A 24,935-nucleotide genomic window follows, 5' to 3' on the forward strand; every position below is an offset into this window, starting at 1 on the left:
TACCAAATATACAGTACTGTATAACAAAAGATCTTAATTGAGATTTAGCCGAATTTTCGTTTAAACGAAACGCCAAGGGTTCTATCAAATTCGATTAAACGAGACTCTAGTGTATATTTAATACAAAACCTCTGGCTGAAGATTTCAAATATTTAATTATGTTTAAGCTTATACGTAAAACTAAGCCTAATATCCTGCAAGAAATCTGTTTTACTCCAAAATGTCAAAGTATACCTACTACAAAATTTGAGTCCGTTCTGTACCAATATTAGGAACGGGTCAACAGTTATATATTTTTAATAAAGTAGTTCTGTATATTTTCATAAAGAAAAACATATTGTAGGTAGTACTTGTCAGAAACCTGAACTACAATCGTATCGATATATAAATAAAAACAATACATCATTAATGCGTGTAAACGTGGGCATGGAGCGTCCTCAGGTTGCGGATCGAGAAGGCCTCTAGATATAGAGGTTAGCTGCGAATATACTGAATAAGCAGTCGCGGACAACCGACTAGAAGTGGTCTTCCAGCTTGGGGGTTTGGGTGAGGCTAAGAACCTCCTCCTGTAACAAAAGCACTTGTTCAGAAATAGTCACAATAGCCCCGGACAGGGACTGATAACTTGGCATGACCTCAGCAAAAGAAAATGGACATGAGATTTGGAACATTAGATTGGAATATTAGATTGGAGATTTGGAATATTAGAAGTCTTTATAGGGCATGCGCTTAAAAATCCGTAATGAGTGAGTTAGAGAAATACAGGATGGACCTAGCAGGAGTTCAGGAAGTTTGGTGGGAAGGAAATAGATCTGTGAATTCCGGAAATTGTACGTTCTTTTACGGGAAGGAAATAAAAATCACCAATTAGGAACAAGGTTTCTCGTTCACAAACGAATATTACCAGCATTTAAACGAGTTGAATTTGTTACTGACAGACTTTCTTTTATTACTCTTAAGGGACGTTGGTGTGATATTGTTTTAAATGTACATGCCCCAACTGAAGATAAGGATGACGATATAAAAGACAGTTTTTTACGAAGCAGTGGAACGAATATTTAACCAACTCCCACGATATCATCTGAAAATTCTATTAGGGGATTTCAATGCGAAGATAAGACGAGAGGATATTTTCAAACCGCTTATAGGGAACGAAAGTCTGCATAAGTAATGACAACGGTGTTAGACTCGTGAACTTTGCAACATCCAAAAACCTAATCGTAAAGAGTAAAAAATTCTCGCATCGCAATGTTCATAAATATACGTGGAAATCACCAGACGGAGAAACACGTAACCAAATTGATCACGTTTCAGTAGATAGAAGAAAGCAATCTAGCATAATTGATGTCCGATCGTTTAGAGAGGGATGATTGCAACACAGATCACTACCTGGTAGCAGCGATAATACGAGAGAGATTATCGTTGAATAAAGGTAATATTCATTGTCCGAAAACGGAGAGATTCAATTTAAAGAAATTAGAAGAGAGCCAGTTAAGAGAGGAATACCAGATTGAAGTTTCGAATAGATTCTCAGCTTTAGAAAATTCGGAGTGCACTAGTGTTGAGGATACCTGGATTGAAATTAGAGATAGCATTAAAAGTTCAGCAAAAGAAAAATTGGGGACACACGGAAATACGTAGTAACAAATCATGGTTCTACCAGGAATGGTCAAAACTAGCAAAGAAGAGAAAACAGGCAAAATTATACTGGCTACAAAATCCGAATGAAATAACTACACAAAATTTCATAGACATCAGGCGGGAAACTTTAAAAACTTCTAGAACAAACAAACGCGATTTTCTGAAAGCTAAAAATTAAGGAACTTGAAGATAATAGTAAAAATAAAACATCCGGGACATGTATAATGGGATCAGCGAATTTTAAAAAGTCTTTCAACCTAGTGCTTATATATTAAAGAAATCTGACGGTACAGTTCTCACTGATACGGAAAGCATCTTAAATAGATGGAAAGATTTCTTTGACGATTTGCTTAACACGCAACCAAAAACTAGTGTGCGTGGACAAAAGGAGATACACACCGCAGAACCGTATATTCCAGAACCCAACTGAATAGAAGTAGAAATAGCTATGAAGAAATTAAAGAAACACAAATCTCTGTGTGTAGATGAAATTCCGGCGGAGTTAATTTGAGCTGGAGGCGAAAAATTGTGGAACAAGATACACAACCTCATTCTCCTTATCTGGAGCAAGGAAGAATTGTCACAAGGATGAAAAGAATGAATCATTGTTTCAATTCACAAGACGACAAAACTGACTGTAATAATTATCGAGGCATTTCCCTTCTGTGAACATCCTATAACGTCCTTTCAAATATTCTATTACCAAGATTGACCCCATACGCAGATGCAATTATTGGAGATTATCAGTGCGGATTTAGACGAAATCGATCAATTATCGATCAAATATTTACCATTCGCCAAATACTCGAAAAAAAAGTGGGAATACAATACCCCGCTACATCAACTATTTATTGATTTTAGAAAGGCGTATGACTCGGTTAGGAGAGAAACATTATACAACGTTCTTACAGAACTTGGAATACCTAGAAAGCTAATTAGATTAATTAAGATATGTTTAAATGAATCCCAAAGTAAAGTTGGTAGAAAAAATTTTGCCCACGAGCTTTCACGTCGAAAATGGCCTGAAACAAGGAGATGCGTTGTCGCCATTATTATTTAACTTTGTTCTGGAATAAGCTATAAGGAAAATCGCAACCAATCCTAGAGTTGAACGGTATTCACCAGGTTATGGCATATGCTGATGATGTAACTTTAATAGGGTATGGTAGGAGAACAATAGAAAAAATGCAGAGATGTTATTAAACGCTTTCAGGAACTTGGGTTTAGAAGTGAATGCAGAGAAAACTAAATACATTGAAGTGCGTCAGGACCGTAATACAGGAAATTATGGATGCGTTAAATTATTAAATAATACTTTTGATAAAGTGGATAGTTTCAAATATCTACGGTCAATATTAACAGATGAAAATCATATTCACGAAGTAATTAAATGTCGACTAAAAACAGGGAATTCGTGTTATTTTTCGGTTCAAAATCTCTTGCCGTCACGAATTCTGTCGAGGAATTTGAAGCTTAAAATACACTAAACGATAATCATGCCTGTTGTTCTGTATGGTTGCGAAACATGGTCACTTACTCTGAGGGAAGAACATAGACTGAAACTGTTTGAGAACAAGATCCTGAGACGAATATTCAGGACCCAAGAGGAACGGGAATGGGGAATGGCGGAAACTTCATAACGAGGAACTACATAAGTTATATGGTTTACCCAACATTGTTAGGGTCGTCAAGTGTAGGAGGCTTTGGTGGGCGGGTTATGTAGCTAGAATGGAAGAAAGTAGAAAGGCTTTCAAAGTCTTGACTGGAAGACCACTCGGAAAACGACCATTAGGAAGACATAGGCGCAGATGGGAGGATAATATTAAGATGGATCTCGCAGAGATTGGAATACAAAGTAGAAACGGGATGCAGTTAGCTAACGATAGAAGTCAGTGGAGAGCTTTTATGAACGCGGCATTGAACCTCCGGGTTCCATGGGCCATAGAGTTAGTTGGTTAGTTAGTTTTTATTACATCATTAATTAAATATAAATGATATAATTAGAACAATTTTATTAGGGCAATAGATGACATTTAAAAAAATTAAAGCCACTGATTCGTTATAAACATTTTCTTTTACTTGGCTCTCTAACATTAACTTAATTTACACTCTCGCTGCGGAGCGAGTTCAAACTGAATTTCCTTAGAAACAATATTTTTCCATGTTTACTTTTCTATAAATTATAATGATTTGTTTAAAATTTTCTCATTATTTGAGGGACACTTATACTTTTGGTTTATTATTCTGTAGTTAAAAATTGTAAAACTTTAAACCTTGTGATTTATTTGTGTATGCGAATTTTAGCAACTAACATATACTAAAACGTAGCAAGTAATATTTTTTTAGAATTAGTGAATGTTTAGTAATTGATTTGATTAGAACGGATTCATCAGAACAAAAGTTATTATTATTGAATCTACTATGTAATATGTGTATTACATTACAACAAATAACAGATATGATAATCTATTATTTCATTAAGGATAGGATTAAACGATTCAGCGATATCATTGGATGGAAGTTTAATGTGGATAGAGAATGGAGATGTCATTGTTAATAATGTATTTCTATACTTACATGTTGGCCAGATAAAGGTACTTTTAATTATTCTTTTGTATATTTACTTACTTACTAGTTGTGTATCAATATTAAAGGACATATCATAACCCTTGCGTACTACTTGTAACCTGGAGCACCTCCTCATAACATTATGAATTCATCGCTTTTAACTTATTTATTCTTATAATGTTAATATTTGAGAATCCAAATTACAATATGCGATTATTGACATTCGTGACATTTGAAATGAAACTGCTTATTGAAACGAATGAATTACAGTGCAATTATTACTCATTTAACTTTTCTTAAAATTTTGCAAGTAACCACATCTTGAATCTGTAATGTGGGAAAAGAAAGTATGTTCTAAATATATTCGCTTGCCATTAAGAATATAGACAGAAAATAATTAAAGACAGAATTGGACTAATATTCTATAAATGTGAACTTGTATTGCACGATACTTTCTCCCGTTGAATTGTATAGGTAAAATTGGTTAATTAACAATTCTAATTGTTCATATCTAATTTTCCTTTTTTACTTCTCGTTTTATTTATTTTATGAACAAACAAACATATAGTTACACAAATATTAAAGCTAGTACATGGACAAGTTAGTTTCGACTTAGATGGAATTTGTTTTCTGTACTTAATTTGCATAAATATGATCTGTAGAACATGTCTCCATGAGATTTTAAAGACTTGAAAACTGTGGAATAAGTAACTAGCAACATGTCAATTTCATATTATTATTATTATTATTATTATTATTATTATTATTATTATTATTATTATTATTATTATTATTATTATTATTATTATTATTATTATACAAGAACGCCAGAATTTTAGAAACGAATATTTTTCAATTAAAAGCCAGCTTTCTTTTAAAAGGATGTAAATTTTGCCTTTCTTTTTTTAAAAAATAACTCATATATGACCTGCTTGTTTAAGAACTACCTTCCTTCCTCTGTAGGGGATCCTATATCAAGAAAGTGCGTTTACACACCCTTCTGGATCTCATGTTCAGTTTGAGGTTGGTTGTCTTCATTGTTTTCAAACTGACGTAATTTTTCCAAACATTTGTAAGAAATTCTATTATCATATCACAAATAGTGTATTGTTTACCTAATCATCTTATCAATTTCCTGGAAGTTATACATCTTGATGTATGTTTTACTGGTTACCTAAATGGAAACTCTCAGGGAAAATAAAGGTATCATAAGGCAAAAATCAGAAATATTTTTTTTTTGTTTTTCCTCTTTCTCTTTTTAAAAATCCTATCTTCCTTACATGTCGTTCTGTGTTCGAGAAACACTTTATCCTGAGCTTCAGAGAATTTAGTTTACAATATCAAAGCTACAAACTAAAGCTTTATCTATTTTGGATTTGATGTTGGCTTAACATCATTGTTCACATAATTATTTACTGTTATATGGTGGTAAAAGATTTGAAATAAAGAATTTATGCATAGTGTTTTAAACGCCCTATCTCTGGAATTTAAGCGGAACCAATAAATGTCACATATAGTTATAATCAAATTTTAATTTATTTATACTTTTTCAATAATACTTTTTTCGCGAAACCTACTATATTTTCAAAACATTTACTTATTGCTAACACCATTAAACTTTTTAGTTAAACATTTTTGTCGTTACTTTTACCCTAATATCTCTATTGACATTTAGTTGCAATAGCAGTATATTCACCGATTTTCACTTTTTCTTTTTTATTGTATTATCGATTTTCTTTGCCTTTTGAATCACTTTTTAGGATTTCCCCTTTCAGAGTACAGTCATTAAATGTGTTTTTCGTGTTAAAATCGGAAAACTAAGTTGGAACGTACATTATCTCTGTACTGTGCTTGAATTATTTGAAAAGTATTTAAAGATATAGCCTAAAGTTTTCCAAGGATATTTCCAAATTAACAAAAAGCCACGAAATAAGACATGCGGAGGATCTGAATATAATGCACTGATATTAACAATAAGATAATACGATGACGGATTAATAAATAACGCACAACAAGTTTTTCACTCGATATCAGACCAATCTGCGATGTAAGAATTTAAAAGGAAGTACTTTAAAGTTCATGTGGTTGGCAGTTGTTCTACAACGTGTGTGCCTAACAAAAGTAATATGACTTGTGAGAGGCAATGGAACCTATTACAACCTATTTGAGGTATAGGTCGTATCTTGTGCACAAAATGAATACTCTAGAGAGAAATTCACTGGAAAATCATCCTCGTGTATGCGGAAAACTATATGGACCGTAGTATCATCTCCAGGCGATGCAAATTGTTTGAAGAAAACCGTGTGAACCATGTGGACTTGGCACGTGCCAGGAGTCCAGTAACAGCAACAAGTTAACAGAATGTCACGGTTATTGAAAAGTCAGTTTGTAACGAACGTCGAATCTATTTTCGAACATTGTTTAACATGCTCAACATTTCTAACGTTATAGTGTATAATTTGATGCATGATAAGCTGAAATTACGTAGTGAGTACTCGGTGGGTACCAAAAAACTTCACATATGTCCTTAAGGGTTAGTGAATGATGTCATAAATTCATGACGAATTCAAAAATGAAATGAAAATTTTGAGTTTTTCGTCCCACGATTATGCCGGCTAGGATAAAGGAGACTGTGAGGATGAGAAATAAGTGAAATGGTGGAATGAAGAAAGGGAGAGGAAACGGGAGAACCCTGAAGATCCCACGGACACATTGTTTTTAGACCACAAAGCTCACTTGGTGGGAGCGGGATTTGAATCCGAGATCTAATGCACCAGAGGTGAACGTTCTACCACTGAGCCACCGTGTCTCCTAAGTTAATTCATGTTTGGATGCAGTCAGTAATTTTCGTTTATATTATGTTCAATGTACATTATGTCAGTATGTACAAGTAACAATTTTAGATTCATTTTTAAAATGAGTAATTATGTTGAGTTTTGGGACTTGAAGATCAAAGACGAAACTTGTAATTTTGTCATGTTTATTTATATTTACATTCGTAAAGTGAGAAACGTGCGTCAAGCTTAAGAAATGTTGCATAAAGTTTACGGTAGTAGTGCTCTACATCAATATTCACAAACTTCTGTTGTGGTTTGTGATCTCAATAACGATGTTTAGTCAAGGGAGGCCCACTGAAGCTAATGATGACAAGACAAAAGCATTGTTGATCAAGTCAAATCTAAATTTTTCGGCACGAGAGATTGCAGAAACATTGAAAATAATTATTTTAGTGTTCACGATTGCTTTAAGAAGCATCCGAGATATGTTCATTAAACATTAGGAAACCGACTTTTTATTGACGCTGATAACTGGAGATAAGAAGTATATTGTTTACAACAATGTGGTGCCCAAAACGCCTCCGTTCCGACGTGATGATTCGACTCAAACATCAATAGTTTTACTAAATAAAAGTTATATTCGAGCGCATAGTTTTGAAAGGATGAGAGTTTCAACGAATAAATCATTTTAACATCCAGAGCACGTTAATTTAAAAGCGTTTTGTTCTATTATGGCAATGCAAAATGTGACACAAGTTTGATCACATATGAAAAATTATTAAAGCTTGAAGATATGTGTAATTCTCTCCATACTCATCTGACCTTGCGCTGTTAGATTTCCACTTGTTAAGCTATCTTTGTTTAATTCACATTAAGGATGTATCAACAACTTTTTTTTTAAGTTTTTCAACGATAAAAATAAGTTCTATGAACAAGGCATTACGGAGCTCACTGAAATATAGGAAAGATTTGAACAAAATACCATATATATCATTGATTGATTATTGTTTTTATATGTATAAATAAGTAATTGGCCATTGAAAAGTATAGATGACATACATGGTAATTTTTCCGATAATCGGGTTATTCAGACGTGCCACTGCAACAACTAGAATAACATACCTTATTATTTTACAGCTTCTAGAATGAACGTAGTTATTGCCTTTTCATTATTTGGTCTGTCCACTCGAACATTCACATCTTGAGATTCTATTACAATAAACGACCTATTAATAAATAAATAAATATCAAATTAGAAGATGGCACACATAATGATGAGAGGCTTAGTTTTTATATAAATATTTTAATAATATTTTCAGAAATCATAGAATGCACTATGTCCTAAAACCGATAGATGTATTTAACTTTATTATGTGCTTACTATGATCAACAATTTCACTGATAACATTTTTCAAACGGGTAGCTACGTTTGTCACTACGTAGTGACGTATATCCTCAGTGACCTCACTGGACGCTGAATGACTTCATTTTGATTTGTATCACATTGTCTGAGTGTTTGAATATCTCTTCCTTAAGAAATTCCAAAAGAAGGAAGTGACAAGGATTCAAATCTGGTCAGTTTGAGCTTACCATTGTCCACAATGTATTAAGTTCGGAAATATATTTAAAAACAAACATATTCTCCGAATTTTTCATAAAAAAAAAAAACAAGTACAACATGTCTCACTAAGTTTAGTAAGTTGTCTTAGTAATTTTAGGCAATACTGTAATTTTATAAGGAAGCAGATTCAAATCTAGTTGTAGGTTTGGTTACATTGAACATCTAGATATTCCTAATGCTGCAGAAAATTTCCTGGTTGACGTTATAGTACATCTTTGTCTTGATGGGTGGTCATGACGTTTTCTGGAAAGCGAAGAACTGTAGGCCGAGGATGTTTGTATTTTAACACTAAACTCTCCCTTTTGAGTGGCTCAAATGGTTTGTTTGTTGTTTTTTTTATCATCCTAAGTCCACGTTGTCCTGAAATGAGAATGAAATCAAGCTTACGTTTGCACAACACTTTGTTTTCATTGAAACTATAACACTGTTTGCCATTTTTTACTGGTTTTCTAGCTGGCATAATTCCACCGAGAACATAAAACAGACGTGTATTAACTTCTCAAGGAATACTACACATTTTACATGCATAATAGACCAACACCAATGAAGCTCAAGAAATTACTTTACCATTTAATCCTCCGATCATTTTATGTGCCACCTGGCTAGTTCCATAAATAACAACTTGTGTTTACGCACATGTAACTACCGTTATTTTAGTTCACAACTGTAAGCAAGGAGGGAATCTGAAATCTATATAATATTATATATTATGAGTAATTCCAAAGGAAATAGTTGTCGACTGATCATTATTAATTAATAGGTGTGATGTTGATAATATCTACTTTTAATTATGATAATATACGAAAGAAATAACAACGTATTTTCTTTGTTCATATAAACATGAATAATGGCAGGGGTATTACTCATGTAAATATCAGAAAACTTTGTCTTGCAAAACTATACTCAATTTGAGAGCGTTAGAAATTCATAAACAGCAAAGTTTCAAGTTTCAGTTATTAGTTCTCGTAAAGCTCTTGTAGGTAAAAGCTCTTGTAATTGAATAATGGTCAGAGTTTAGGAAAGTATGATAATGTTCACAGTAATAGTTACTAATATTTTTACTTTTTAAAGGCTCATTTCAAAGCATCCAACCAGGAATATAATTCAACTCATCTCGGTGAGTAAATAGGATCTACGTATACTCTAGTATTTTGAATTTTATATATATATATATATATATATATATATATATATATATATATATATATATATATATATGTGTGTGTGTGTGTGTGTGTGTGTGTTGTAGCCATATTAAATATCTTTTATTTTGTTTCCTTAAACAAAATGAAAATTGTCTTATGTGTAAATTTCAAAAGAATTAATTCTGTATATTTATATCTGGTAATAATATACTATAAAATTCCATCTAATAAATAAAACTTGTCATTGATATAACTCAAAACCAAACAAATAGATTGCAGTTTTCAATATTTAGGATATAAAAAATGAGGAAAATACAAACATATAATGGATATACATAATATTTTCCACTGTATAAGCTTTGATTTTAAGAGACTTAAGTCTGATTTAAAATGTTAATTGAGCAAAACAATAGTGTCTGATGAAGCCAAGTGAAAAGTTGGCGAAACTCGTAATATTTTTTCCAATAAAGGTATTGTTTTGCTCAGTGAGGAGTTTAGATCTGACTTATGGATATACTGTACGTATATGGTTGAGATACGATTGAAGTAGGACTTATGAGTCCGAGAATACATTCTCAGGGACACGTGTGTATTTTGATTTGCTTCCGGATCACATGTATGAAGAGATAGAAGAGAATAAAAATTAATATACATACCTTATCAAAAATTTACTTTAGTTTGTAGTGATCAAAGATAATCCGCTGAAAAATTGAGGAACAACACTATGTTAATAAGTTACCTTTTAAGTGACATCTAGTCTTTACTTAGTGGAAAACGAAGTAGGCGAGGATGATAAAGGATTTAGTATTCTTCGGGATGAGTTTGAAAAGGCTATATCCGAGATTAGGAATGGAAAGGCAACAGGAATAGATAACATACCAATTGAATTCATTAAAAATATAGGAGACAAGGGAAAGAAAGAATTGTGGCGACTATGCAATGAAATATATGAAACAGGAGAATGGCCAAGAGACTTTCTGAAAACGATTATGATACCGATGGCTAAGAAATCGAACCGAAAGAGATGTGAGGATTATAGAACTATTAGTCTCATATCTCATGCAGCTAAAATTCTGCTCCGAATACTGAACAGAAGGTTATATGGAAGAACAAATAAAGATGTTGAGGAAGAGCAGTTCTGGTTCAGAAGAGGCAAGGGCACAAGAGATGCTATTGGATTATTAAGGGTGATCGGTGAAAGATTTATAGAAAAAGGGAAAGAGGTGTATGTTGTATTTATTGATCTAGAAAAGGCTTTTGACCGCGTGAATTGGGAATTGTTGTTGGGAGTTCTAACAAAGATAGGGTTGGAATGGAAAGATAGAAGACTCATACGAAACTTATACATGAACCAACAAGTAAGTGTTAGGATAGGGGAAGAACTGACGGAAGAGAGTGCAATTGGAAGGGGAGTTCGACAAGGATGCTGCCTCTCGCCAACAATATTTAATGTCTATCTAGAAGAGATAGTGAAAAAGAGCCTACATGATGATGATGGCATTTCGGTAGGAGGTAGAATGATTAGATGCATAAGATTTGCAGACGATATGGCCCTTGTTGCAGAATCTGAAAAGAAAATCAATAAAATGTTAGAAAAAATGAGAAGGGGCTTTGAAGAATATGGGATGAAAATAAATGTTAGAAAGACAAAAGCCATGGTGATTGGAACAAAGGGGTCTGTGTCAAATATAAAAGTAGGAAGGGAGAAAATAGAACAAGTGAATAGTTTTCGATACCTGGATAGTGTCCTTAGTAATGATATGAAATGCGAACGTGAAATAAAAGCAAGGATAGGAATGGCGAAAGAAGCCTTTAAAAGAAAGAAAAGTCTGTTTTGTGGGACCTTGAACAAAGAGTTGAGAAAAAGACTCATAAAATGCTTCGTGTGGAGTGTTGTGCTGTATGGGGCGGAAACGTGGACATTGCGTAAGGGTGACGAAAATCGACTGGAAGCCTTCGAAATGTGGGTGTGGAGAAGAATGGAAAGAGTTAGTTGGGTCGAGCGGAAAACGAATGTTAGAAATGGTGGGTGAGAAAAGATCATTTTTAGATATTATTAGGAAGAGGAAGAGAAACTGGTTGGGACATTGCCTAAGAAGGGATTGCATCATGAGGGACGTCCTAGAGGGTATGTTGGCGGGAAAGAGAGGGAGGGGGCGAAGGAGACTACAATTAATGGATGATATTAAAACAGAAAGATCATACGTGAAGACGAAAAGGTTAGCGGAGGACCGTGGAGCATGGAAGCTTCTCAGCTGCGGCAAGTGACCTGCCAATAAAGGCAGAATACCTATGATGATGATGAGTCTTTACTTAAAGTGCTTCGGAGCAAGTTTTATAATGCTTTTCCCCATTACGTAACTTCACGTTTAAGTATGTGTGTGTTTTTAACTCAGGGTACCTTTAACATTAAAAATCTCAGGATGTATTTTTATACTGATGTTACGTTGCATCGTTATATGAATATTTCTTTTGTGTAAGTATAAGTTTCCGACGATTTTGAGAAAAGAGTAGAAAAAGTTATATTCACCAATGTTCGTTAAGTTTACAAGGGGAACTAGAGAGAATTATGATTATAAAACATTACAAATTGAAGATGCTTATGAAATACCTACACAGTAAATGTATTAGAAATGTCCTAATCGGATTTTATTAGGTATATAGTCTCAAACAGGCAACGTTCAAATGAGGCAGAAAAAGCTAAATGCTTCTTCTTTTATTGTATTTAGCATTTCAAAATCTGTGTTCTGCAAATTTTTGATACTCGACTGCCTTTGACTTGACAGTGGAAAAATGTATTTGAAACTTCTGCCATTCGTAAGATTTTCCTCGTCAGGCGAAAGGGTAGGCTTTTATTTAGACGAATATAATTCATGAATTAATGTTAATTATTTTTTTAAAAAAATATGAAAAATAGCTCATTTGAAATGCATTTAAATGTCCTTTCGTTCGGTATAAGATTTGTTTCAATATATCTCAGAAAAGGAGAAATAACACCATTTAAAAAAAACATCCGACAAAAATTTTCGTTTCCTGATTTTATTCAGTTATAACTTGTCAACACCACCTTGAAAGAATCAAAAAAGAATTGAGACACGCTGCGTTATATTTTAAATGTACTGTATAAAGATGTGTGCATTGTTGTAATCAGGGTTGCTGGAATTTTCCCCAGCCCAAACTTCCACAGTGTGTTTTATTGGGAAAAAACATATGAAAAACAATAAAACCCAAAAAAGTCCACCTCAAAAAATATATTTCAAAACATGGATTGAAACAATAACCTTAATGTGATCACAATTACTGTTTTTAATCGTACTTATTAGTATGTACCTAGTATCAGCATTGGCTTAAAATGTGTGTTTATAATCAGAAGAGAATACCATTGAAAACAAGAAAGGTTTGGTAATCATGCATATCGAATTTTGTTTGCACTGGATCAAATACTTGTAACAGTGTTCAGCTGTTATCTATTATATAAAAATGAAAAGAATCTTGTTTGTGCCCACAGTAACGGAGAAACGGTAAAGCTGTTTGGAATAATTTTCGGATGTAATTATCACGTATCTCGAACTAGGTTTTTAATCATGCTCTACCACGAGGCAGGGTGTCAAAATCTATGTGAAGAACTTATTATCTGACAGTGTTTCCAAATTAGGAAGTTGAAACTATTTCTATAAAATCCTCGTCAAAAATAAGTGGACCCTGTTCCAGCTTTATTGAAATTTTCATTTTTGTGGGGAAAGGGGAGCACTTTCTATAGTTTGAAAGCAATGCTGCCTGTTGTTTCTGTTCGCATTGCGGGAAAACAGTCAAGTGCGCATCCCAGGGGAAGATGGTTCAAAAATCACGTAAAAGATACAGTATCTCACGAGCCCGCCAAGTTAGGAAAATAAAACTCAGTATATAAACTTCTCATTGAAAATGAATGAGCATGTGTCCCAACGTTTTCGAAAAGTTTCGTTTTAAGGGGAGGGAGAATCTTCCATAATTCACTTGTTCACATTGAAAACAATGTTGCATGTTGTTTGTGGTTGCATCATGGGGAAAAGTTTGAAATGAATTACGGAACATAAGTTATAATTATTTATATATTTTGTCACCGATTTTTGAATCTCATTAATTGTTTTAATCAATAAAAGATAAACAGATATTCCAGTATCACTTCGAACCTATAAAACAAACCTCGTATGAATGGAAATTTTTAGAACTCTCTCTCACAAGCATTTACATGTGTGTTCGTCCATTTGTTTGTGCATTTGTCCTTGAGTCGGCCAAAAAGCACCTTATATGGAGGAAAAGAAAGGAAATCGCCCACTCACTGTGTTCCTCAGGACTGCCTCATTGTCGAGCTTAGCTTTTTGTTTCGGCCCGCAAGACAAGAAAATTGGGAAATGTTCCTCTCAAATGCTTTGCTACCCTGGGATTGGCAGACAAAGGACAAGTAATTCGGGCATGTGCTCCCGAACTGGTGAGAAGTGCAGTGTTGAAGCACGCTTCCCACCCTATCATCAACAGTTTAATGGGTTGAGCATCAGAAACAGTAAATTATCTTTAATCTGTATTTACCATAATATTTTGTGTGTGTGTGTGTGTGCTCGCATTTCGAGTAGAAGTCTATTGGTCAAGACATCAAAAACGAAGTTTGTACAGAATTCAGGGTGAGGACTATACCATGCCGGTGTTGAGCAATTATGGACCATAATTCACAGGACTGTTTACGGGAGCCTGCGACTGCTCGTGTTCCAACGCCTAAACAACGATAACTTCAAAGTGGACTTCCGGGACAAGTACTATTGTGAGTAAACAAACACACATTAATTTAAAAAAGCCACCAAAGTATCGTTAATAATATGTAGAAAGGCCGAGCTCATTTAAAGAAATATTAGGTTGTCTTGTGAATTGAAGGATAGTGGATTTTGAATACTATATATTGCTAATGTAGTTTGCATGTAATATAATTTACAAGCACAATTATATGCGTTAAATATTATGTAGTTGAATTTCATTTCCTTGTGAAGTCAGTTTTAACATATTGTTGATGCTGAGGTGATTCTAGCACTCGTCTTACACGTTTAACGATGCTTATATTCATTTCCATCTATACGAGCTTCGGTGGAAATTGAATATAGATGTGGTGGAAGCAATTTCGTTGTGGCAATGATGGGAAAAGAGTGAGTGAGTGTGTGTGTGTGTGTGTGTGTGTGTGAGAGAGAGAGAGAGAGAGAGAGAGAGAGAGAAATAAATAGAAAAATGGAGTAGGCAGTATAACCATATTAGTTAAAAATTTAAGTCACAACGAACAACGCGATTTCAATTTATTGTGTTATTTTGCTTCAAGGTTGCACGGTAATGGAAGTAGAAAGGGTTTTAAATTTCAACCAAAATTATAGTATCTCATGAGCATGTCATGTTAGAAAATGAAATTCGATATATCAATACCTCATTAAAAATAATCGGGCATGTGATTTCCTGTCTTTGAAGGAAACAAAGATAGCGTTTTTCTATAATTTCTTTCTTCAGACTTAAAATAACAATGCCTGTTTGTGATTGCGTCACGGGGAAATGGTTGAGAAGTTTGAAATGAGTTTTTCAACATGGTTACCTACCTCGAGTTGGGATTTCATCGTGTAAAGAGTGTATCCTAAGGGAGAAAGTGCTTCAAAATTCGCGCCAGAATAGAATGTTATGGAGTTTTTATTCCAACCCTTTCATTGAGACGCGTATCGTAAGGAAAAGAGGCGGTCAAATATTTTTTATCAACATAATTCACCCCGTGCAAAGAATGGGCATTTCAGCTACCATATAATAAGAAGTAATGGGACTATACTTCCTTTGTTTTTGTAGTACACACTTGTGTATTAATATAAAACTTAAGTATTAATATAAACAGATAATAAAATATCTTTCTCACGTATCAGTTAATTACAAATTGCAAAAGTTTCAGTTGAAAAAGAAATTATTGAAAATGTTCCTCTATCTTCTCAACACTAACGACAATCAGATCGCGGAATTCGCTAATTCTTCTTGCTTATCTGGTGGAGCACATGAAGCATATTGTAATTTATTGTATGTGACAAAAGCTCCTCAATCGTAAGATCTATTGTAAGAAACCAAATTAACAAGTTTAAATTAGAAAAAAAAAACATTTCCAACTTTTCAGTTATTAAAAAAAAAATCTTTAATTTCTTTTAGAAAAACAACATCCACCTAATAGAGCCATTTTTATCTCTATCTCCTGAACATCAGGTAATACCACAGTATTGGTCTAACGTGCTTTCAGGAAAACTAAACGTATTTTTAGTCAGGACGGCTAGCTCAAAGATTTGAATCATGAGTGTCAGAGGTGATCTTATTCTCATTCTCTATTACATAAAATTATCCACCACTTTGTTACTAGAAAATCGTGTAATTCCTTTCTTCTAGAAATCGAAATATAAGTGAGGTAGGCTAGGATTTAGATTTATGGGCTTTTGGCATCTATGGCCATGTCAGTCCGTTACGTTGTAATGGTCCTGGGTTCGTCCCAGCTGTTCAGGCGTTAATTTTGTAATATGGCGGTGTTCAGCTCCTACCATTTCCCAAAAGGTCTCATATTTACCCTCATTACCAACCACGTTATACAAACAATATATCTGTATTTCAATTACTTACCACTACTGGTCTGCTCAATGTATATCTGTGCAAACCGCATGTAGACCTCGGGATCCGAACAACAGTACCACTGGATTATTAATGTTTTCTCGGTTCAATTTTCTCATGTATGTTCCCACCGAGAATTGAACCTGAGGTCACATGAACAAATGCGAATATGTTAAATCCGGATCTCGGATCTGGGTTCGAAATTCGGATATGCATCCGAAATCCGGATCTCAGATCTTGATTCTTATCCAAACCCACATCCCACCCAAATTGTGATAAACTTGAATATGAAAAATTCATCGAAAGTAATTTCACGAAGTCCTGACAGTGAAGAAGAAAACAGAAAATTAAGACGGATATTGACAAGTCTATTTGTCTCCTTTATTCTACACTAAAGATCAAATGCTTGCCTTACTAAAAAAAAAAGACAAAGAAAAAAAAGAAAAAAGAAAAATATCTGATTTGACCCGGATGAGAACCCGAATGTCGAATCTAGGTCCACCCGGTTGCAGGACCGAGATGAAATACACACATATTTATATTTGAAACCGGAGAATATTTAAAATTTCTCAATACACCTGTTTCATTGACAGTTAAGAACACAAACAGTTAAGACAAGTATTCACTAGTTTTTACGTATATTTATCTTGCTCAGTCTGCTCTTAATATCAAATGTATACTTTACAATTAGATTTAATAATTATTTAGTAAATCACAATATGAGCACCGAGAATAAACTATGAATTTTGGTGCCCCTTATCTAGATTAAATTTCGGATTCATACATAGAATCAGGCTGAAAGATAAATATTTGAGATCTGGATACCGAAACAAGTGCTAGTACCAAGATCGTAGCCGTTTTACCTAGGTAACGCGAGCGGAAGGCGAGCACTAATTCCGCATGTATCGGTACTTCGGGGAACACGAGAAACTAAAAACAGATAAATATTCTTTTTCAGGGGCAAGTGGCGCTTTAACATGACTTTTCATGAGTGTTGTGTTCAAATACGAAAACTGTAATGGCGACTTGTTTGAAATAAATGCCTTTTCTTTTCTAGCAATAAAGTTAGGTACTTTCACATTGAATAAAAATTAGCAAAGCACATTTCACTGATTAGAGTGCTGGTTCTTATGGAAGCTTTCACACTGAACCAAAGATTTCCTCATGTGGGTATCGGATTGCCACAATTCACCTTGCTGAAAGACATGGTTTATCAGGAGGTCGGCCAAGATTCTTTTGGACTTGGAGACCTGTAGACTGCTTCTGGTCTCAATTATTCCCATATAACAAGACTAACCATATATAAAGTTGGTTCGAAATGACTTAAAATATCACTAATTGACCTTAAGGGGATAATCGCGATTTAAATATTCGTAAATCAGAAGAGATGTAAAAGTTAAGCGTTAAAATAAATCTGATAATTCCTAATGCAACCTAATGATAGCAATAAAACTCCTTATGTAACATTTTCAAAGCTAGGATTAACAGTTTTGTTCCTGAAGAGGGTTTATGGCAACACAGAATATTATAAATCCAATTATCATAAGTAGTACCTATGACAGCCCCGCATTTCACATCACCATCGCCCTTCATCCTGATAAGTGGGCAATTTACTTACCCACAATGACTTTTCAGGCATTCCAGTGACATCAATATCTCAGTTTGGGTTTGGGATCATGCTTCGGTGAACCTTGACTATCACCACCAGCAGCTATTAGAGAATCAGAACTTATTTCTCTATTAGACAATGTGGGTAACTATAGCTTTTCGTCCATAGAAAACCGAGAGCGTGCCTTAGGTGCCCGTGGTCATGGGTTCAATTGCCGGAGAAGCACTCAACAACTTCGATGTTGACCCAGCATCGTGAGGACATTTGGGGAGTTATCCTAAGTACGAGGTAGCGGACTGCAGCCTAGAAAGCCGGCATTAGGGACTTCGGGTGTCGATGCGTTGACTACACATCCCCACTTTCAACGTAAGCCCGCTGGTAGGAACCAAAGGACTGTCGTACCAAGAATTTAGTTTGTTTTAATTATAATAAATGGCTTCTTTATTATTAAATTTTATCCAATATTTTATTTTCACTAGTTTGGGAAACTCAGAGCTAGCTACTTGTTTTCTTTTTAATTCATGTTCATAGTTAGCACAACTAATCACTAAGGAAAAACAATCTTTTCACCTCGCGTCTTTGGTAGCTCTAAGTTTAGTTATTTTTAGTTTTCTTTCTTTTTTTTTTTGTCAAGTTGAAGGGCGGTTTATCATTTTCCCCTCGCTTACCCTATTCTTTTCTCTAATTTTACCTATGTTTCTTTGCATGGACATTGCGCCTATACGCACATGCTTAGTGTGTTCCTTTACAAAAGCGGGCATTTTCTTGCCACTATAGAAAGTAAGAATGCACTGTATCAGAGAAATATTAATTGATGTATGTAAGTGAATATATCTGTGACGAAGTCATAATTACTCAGTTTTTGCATCGTACATAGTTTCCTCATCCTTATTAATCTCTTCACTCCCGCTTCCTGAATTCCAGCTCTAGTATTCTTTCTTAATGGGGGACTGATGTCTCATGTAGGCTTCTTAACTATAACATCAGCAATAAAGAAAGTACGGTTTAATTTGCACTAATTTTCAAACATTACGTTAATTAAATAATAATAATAATACGGAGCGAGCTCAGGCTACTTGTTAGGATTCTGCTTCACAATTGGATAATACCGGGTTCGAATTCGGAGATAAGCCATCCAGGAATGAAAGGAGGACTTTGATGATTTTCCAGGGTTGTTCCTCAGTTATACTGGGCAAATGCTAGGTTAGTACCTTGATCTAAGGCTCTGGAGACCTTCCTTTCATTCCTTTTTTGATGTTTTCATCTGTTGATTACTACCGTGATCTGCTGTGTAAAATGGCCTCTGAGGATGTATCTGGTAGCTTATAGTAAATAAACAATAACGACGTAATATATGTTCACGAAACGTGTGGGTTAATTTAACTACAGCCCCAGTCCCAATAGATAGCTAAAGTTTTAAAATCAATTTCCTGACTTTTATATACTATTTTCATATTGTTTCAGCTTTCAATTTTCTCATGTGTGTTCCCACCGAGAATTGAACCTGAGATCACATAAACAAATGCGAATATGATAAATATTTTTGAACACTTCAATATACAGAACACAAAACGCTTCAATGATAAGATGCATGGATATGTTTTGGTTACGTCCTGCAATGTATGATTAAAGAAGCCAGAAGGGTGAAGAAAAAATAACAGAAATCTCTTTTATATATACTCCTTCAACAAATCTCCGTCCTCAGAAGGGCAACCATAAGTTAGGTAATAAAGTCATACAACGAACACAACCATATCGCTCTCCTGAAATTCTCGTGTGTATGTTTAAAAATCTACTCTTGTTCCACGCCAACCAGTCTATATTTTTTGTTGTATATACCTTCGAAGTGAAAGATATTCATTATTACATTTGTTGGTGGTTGGACTTGTGAGTCAGAAACTGGTGACACACGTATCCAATCGCTTAATCCACTTATGGAGACCTCGCTTTTAGAAGTCCACAGAGTATTCATGCCTTGACTTCAGAAGCCATGACTTGCCTTCAGAAAACAATTTCCATCAGTTTTAAAATACTTTTCTTTTGGAAAAGAATTCATGGTTAGGAAAATTAAAGTCAGAAGTTGCAAAATTAGAAGAATACAGATTCTTCTAATTTTGCAACTTCTGACTTTAATTTTCCTAACCATGGGGATGGGAAAGGATTTCAACCCGCAAAATCATAATTCTATCTGGGCAATATCGAGTTGTGATTTATAGCCTTGTCTTAAAGCATACGGTTATATTTGTCTTTCACGTTTCTTGGTTTTGTTGGAATCTCATAATTTCCGTGGGAGTAAAGTGTAATATGTTCCTGTACTTTTGGTACCCTTCGCCAGGAGATCCGTAATTATTACTCCATGCTGCTGCGCCCCCACCCCACAAAAGACTTTCACTATCACTTTCCCGTTGACACGGATATTTGGAGTTGGTGAATAAGCATGTTTTCTTTGCTTTGGCTCAGCCTTACTGTCTGGATCATAATAATGGGGATACGTTTGATCTTGAGTTATTAGTCTGTCAAATATATTCTCATTATTTCTTGGTAAGGGATCAAAAATTCCTGGGAGCAGGTAATTTATTTCTGCTTTTAAAATGCTCATGGATTATTTTTCCACAGATTCCAGATTATCCTTATTATCTTCATCTAAGTGGCGAATGGTTATGCGCCAATCCTTCAAATTGACAGCTTACGTTTCTTTAATATGGTCTTTATCAATGACAGACTGGCGTCACCCTGGAAAGGGACAATCTCTAATGAAATTTAATCAAATTTGAATTGACGATAACAGTGCTTCACAATATTATATGGTGAGGCTTTCTCTCCATAAGTTTGTTTTATCTTTCAAATGATTTATTTGCTGTACGGCTTCTCAAGCACATAAAGTTTATCCCGCTTCGGATTCAACTGGATACATCGTTACACTTTCGTTCAGTTTAGTGTCCGTAATACACATTACGTTAGAAGTACAGTATGCAGCAAAACAAACAGTACTGAAATCACATCGTTGACGTTTATTTATTGATTTGATGTAATACATAATGAAGCATAAGAAATGTTGCCAAATGGATGTCAAGTAAATGCTACTCAACACATATTGTAAATTTAAGAGGAATCGCGCCTGTACATCATGTGTTCAAAAACTTAACCATAATGTCGCATACATTCTTCATAGTGGTCCTGCAGATCGATGAACACGTTAGCGAACACAGTTTGCTGAAAAAAAATAAATGACCGAATCATCTAAACTCCGTTATAGTGGTAGGGTGTTATCTGTTCGGAAAATTGGTTCCTTCAGCATACCCAAAGTATAGGCATTTGAAGTCGTGAGGTCAGGGCAGTGGGAAGGATATGGAAAATCCATTTTACGGGAAATCGAGAGATGTCCAAACTCTTGAGAGCAGAAGGGCAAGTGACTCACTTGCAATCTAAGCAGTAGCTTCGTGCATACACTGTTGTTTGAACGACAGATTTTTGGTGTGGTGAACACCGCGCAAATCATGCAAGAATGGGTAAATAACCAACTGCCGATTGATGTAGCGATCAAGATACGGATGTTTTTCATCATTGAACCATATGTTGTTGATGAAATCTTAATCTTCATATGCCTAATTAACACTACAGAACAATGCAGTAGACGTGCACACTCATCTGCGTTGAGAGACTGCCCAACACCGTAAGAACAGAAAAAGCGCTCGACAATAAACATTTTCTCCTCTGTTGTGGGTAACATTATCTTCGCGATAATTGCACACTACGTTAGTCCACACACAACTAAACACACATGTGGTGCTCGCACCTGAAACCACTTTGCTCCTGCTTGCCATCCGTACGCGAATTTCAGTACTGTTTGTTTTGCCGCATACTGTATAAAGCTGAATTTTTTTCTTAACATCTAGAGATTTGTATCAATATACATGTAAAATTTATTTATAAACTACAATTAAGTAAGGGGAAAACCTTAATGAACGTCCCTGTGCATATGAAAATTAAATTAGACCATTGTATTCTTCTTCAGAATATTAATGCTTAGAGCTTAAGAGACTCTTAATTTTCTGTATCATTACCAGAGCCCGGATTTTGATGACCTAAAATTTTCTAGAAAGTGACCTATAAAATGACACTAAAATTCCTGTAAAATGCCCCTAAAATTCACAAAAATTGACCTTAAAAATTGCGTTTTCTTAAATGTTTATTTCGTAAAACATTGACATTTTTTAAATATCCATTGTATTTTAATTAACGTTTGTCACTCATATTCAAAAAGTTCTGTTTCAGTTAGTTGCAGTCCATTGATCATTTATGTCCGTTGATCAGTCCATTGTACGGCATTGTACGTACTGAAAGCGTCAATTCACTCCCGAGTTGAAACTAGGAAGCACTCTTAAACAATAAAAGTTCGCAAGTGTAGACTACATGAGAATAATACATAAAAACCCTGTTTAAAATCCTTGTACGCCTTCTAGTCCATTTTTAGTTATTCATATGATCACATGTTTTGTGGTCAACAATCCAAAACTATCCGTTCGGGCACCTACCAACCTCCACCTTTCGTCAACCAGCTACAGCTTAGTTTTCATTAGCTTGTTAAGAATGCAGTTTTTCCACCCCAATGGTCAGGAAGCATAAAAAGAGATTTATTTATCTTCGTCTTTTTCACATCCGTAAACAGTGTTCATTTTAAAATTTCCTTATGTAGAAGAAAAAGAATAAAAAGACCCTAAGTGACCTAAAAGTTACCTTAAAATATTAAAAAATGACCTGAAACTTCAAAACGGCAAAAAGTGATCAAAAGTTGACCCTAAAAATATATATTTTTAGCAGCTAGAGTTGATGGATAACGTTTTTATTAGAATTTGACTTGTCTTATGCGTAACAGAAAAAAGTTGACTTGTCAACAAAATCCGGGCCCTGATCATTACCTAATGAAAACTATGTGCGAGTAATTCAAAATATACGCTCGAGATACGTGTTAAATATTTCAATTATAATTTTAAAATGACAATTTTTCGTTATTTATGTAAGTTAAAAGTCAATATGTAGAATGAATCGATCTAACTTGTTTCTCAAATTTTAAATTTTCTTTACAGGTCTCCTCATAGTGAACGCTTTAAAATCAGAAATGAAAATTCCCTTCATAAATGTTATCAAGTTGATCCTAAATCAAAGATTACACGATTTATTCTTGGATGAGAGACCATCGAATGTTTTAGGGGAAAAACAGAAGCGACAGCAGCTTAGGTAATGAACTTTTATAATAATTATTATATTCCTCATTCAGCATGGTTCTAAAGAATGGTGTCTTATTTATGCTTAGCCAAACACGATTTCTTTTCCCGAGGCAAAATGTACTTATTACTAACTCGACCTTGATCAGGCGTGTTTGTCAGTATAATGTATAAAATATGAGCGAGTGCTTCTGTTTTCTCGTTGGGTTGTAAATCCCGTTGAAACTGAACACGAAATCCCGTCGAAACTTTTATGAGGAGTAAGGTATAAAATTGCTAGCTACTCCCGACGAGAGATTAATTAAACAGAGCCAATATTGATAATATGCGCCAAATTATAGCACTAGTAAGTTTGGCACAAAAGAAGCTATTATGAACTGTAACCCAGTCAAGAGTTTGAAAGGTTTTGATACATCACTGTATATGGTACAATTGGACACTATAATGAAATCAGCTGAAGAATAGCTTGTGCAATTACTGAAGCAATTAACATCTTGTAAGACATTAGGTGGGTTCAGACTCTGGAAATACATTCATGGTAAAGATATTAATGTTGAAGACTTGCCTCCGACAAATACCTGTGCTAAGGGACATATTCTTTGCACTTGCTTTCATACATATTTGCAAATTCACTGTACAGAAAAAGGACATGAAAACCTTGATCCTGAAAACTATGGTTTTGAAGTCATTGATAGTGTTCTTATGACATCCAAATACATAGATCCATTTCCAAACGACATTTCTGGTGCGTAGAAATATGTTTAAAGTGCGCAACGTCTCGGTATCAGGGTGTGAAATCTAAAATTTCGTGTTGTATGTGCTGCAAATGCCAAATTGCAGAGGCAAAAATAAATAAATAAATAAATAAATAAGACCGCAGAAATCCCTGTGATGAGTAAATAATATATATTTCTTCCTTTCAAAAATACTTTTGTTAAAAAATACTACTGTCATTTACGTTTACATATATCTAATTGGTAGTAACAGTTCAGCATGCACAAGTCATGACAGGGAGCAAATTCTATTCTTATGCTATACGTATTGAATTTATCGACATGAAAAACATACTCTTTGAACACCAATAAACTTACTATAATCTCCTAATACTCAAAACGCAAGGTGTGTCATTCTCGATGCCATTTTTCAAAATGGTGGTGATTTTCGATTCTAATGCACCTTCAACATTAATAATCTTGGTTCAGAGGACTAGGATACATAGAATTCTGATAGATTTACTTCATTTGTTGGCCGGGGCCGTGGTGGCTCAGTGGTAGAGCGTTCACCTCTGGTGCTTGAGGTCTCGGGCTCAAACCCTGTTCCCGCCAAGTGAACTTTGTGGTGGACAAACGCCGTGTGTGTGGGTTTTGCCGGGGTTCTCCCGTTTCCTCCCACTTTCTTCATTCCTACATTTCATTCATCTCTCATCATCACCTTCTCCTTTAGCCTAACCGGCATAGCCGTGGGACGTAAAACTCAAACATTTCATTTCATTTTTTCATTTGTTGGTCTCTAGGACGTTCCACTTGGATATTTTAAGCCGTATCAGGGTTATCAGGTAGCCATTTTCGATTACGTCATTTCTGAAAAAGTGTGTCGGGTAAGGAGCGTTCACCCAAGATTTTTATCCTTCTTATGCATCCAATTAAAAAATCCTACAATAATTTCCTCCCTGCAATGACTTGCATGGAGAAATGTTACTGGTCCCATGAC

General features: G+C 34.7%; 1 protein-coding gene across 1 annotated transcript in view; it reads left to right on the forward strand.

Annotated features, from left to right (window-relative positions):
- Window positions 1-4,157: 4,157 nt before the first annotated feature.
- LOC145691917 (uncharacterized) overlaps window positions 4,158-24,935 on the forward strand; it is a 92,294-nt gene continuing 71,516 nt past the window's right edge. Inside the window, exons 1-3 of the mRNA XM_081767225.1 lie at window positions 4,158-4,235; window positions 9,679-9,724; window positions 23,088-23,238. Of these exons, the coding sequence (XP_081623351.1) occupies window positions 4,167-4,235; window positions 9,679-9,724; window positions 23,088-23,238 (266 nt within the window). The 5' untranslated portion in view covers window positions 4,158-4,166. The remainder of the gene's footprint in view (window positions 4,236-9,678; window positions 9,725-23,087; window positions 23,239-24,935) is intronic.

The sequence above is a fragment of the Thermobia domestica genome, chromosome 8, assembly GCF_964235325.1.
Source record: "Thermobia domestica chromosome 8, izTheDome1.hap1.1, whole genome shotgun sequence".
Lineage (NCBI taxonomy): Eukaryota > Metazoa > Arthropoda > Insecta > Zygentoma > Lepismatidae > Thermobia > Thermobia domestica.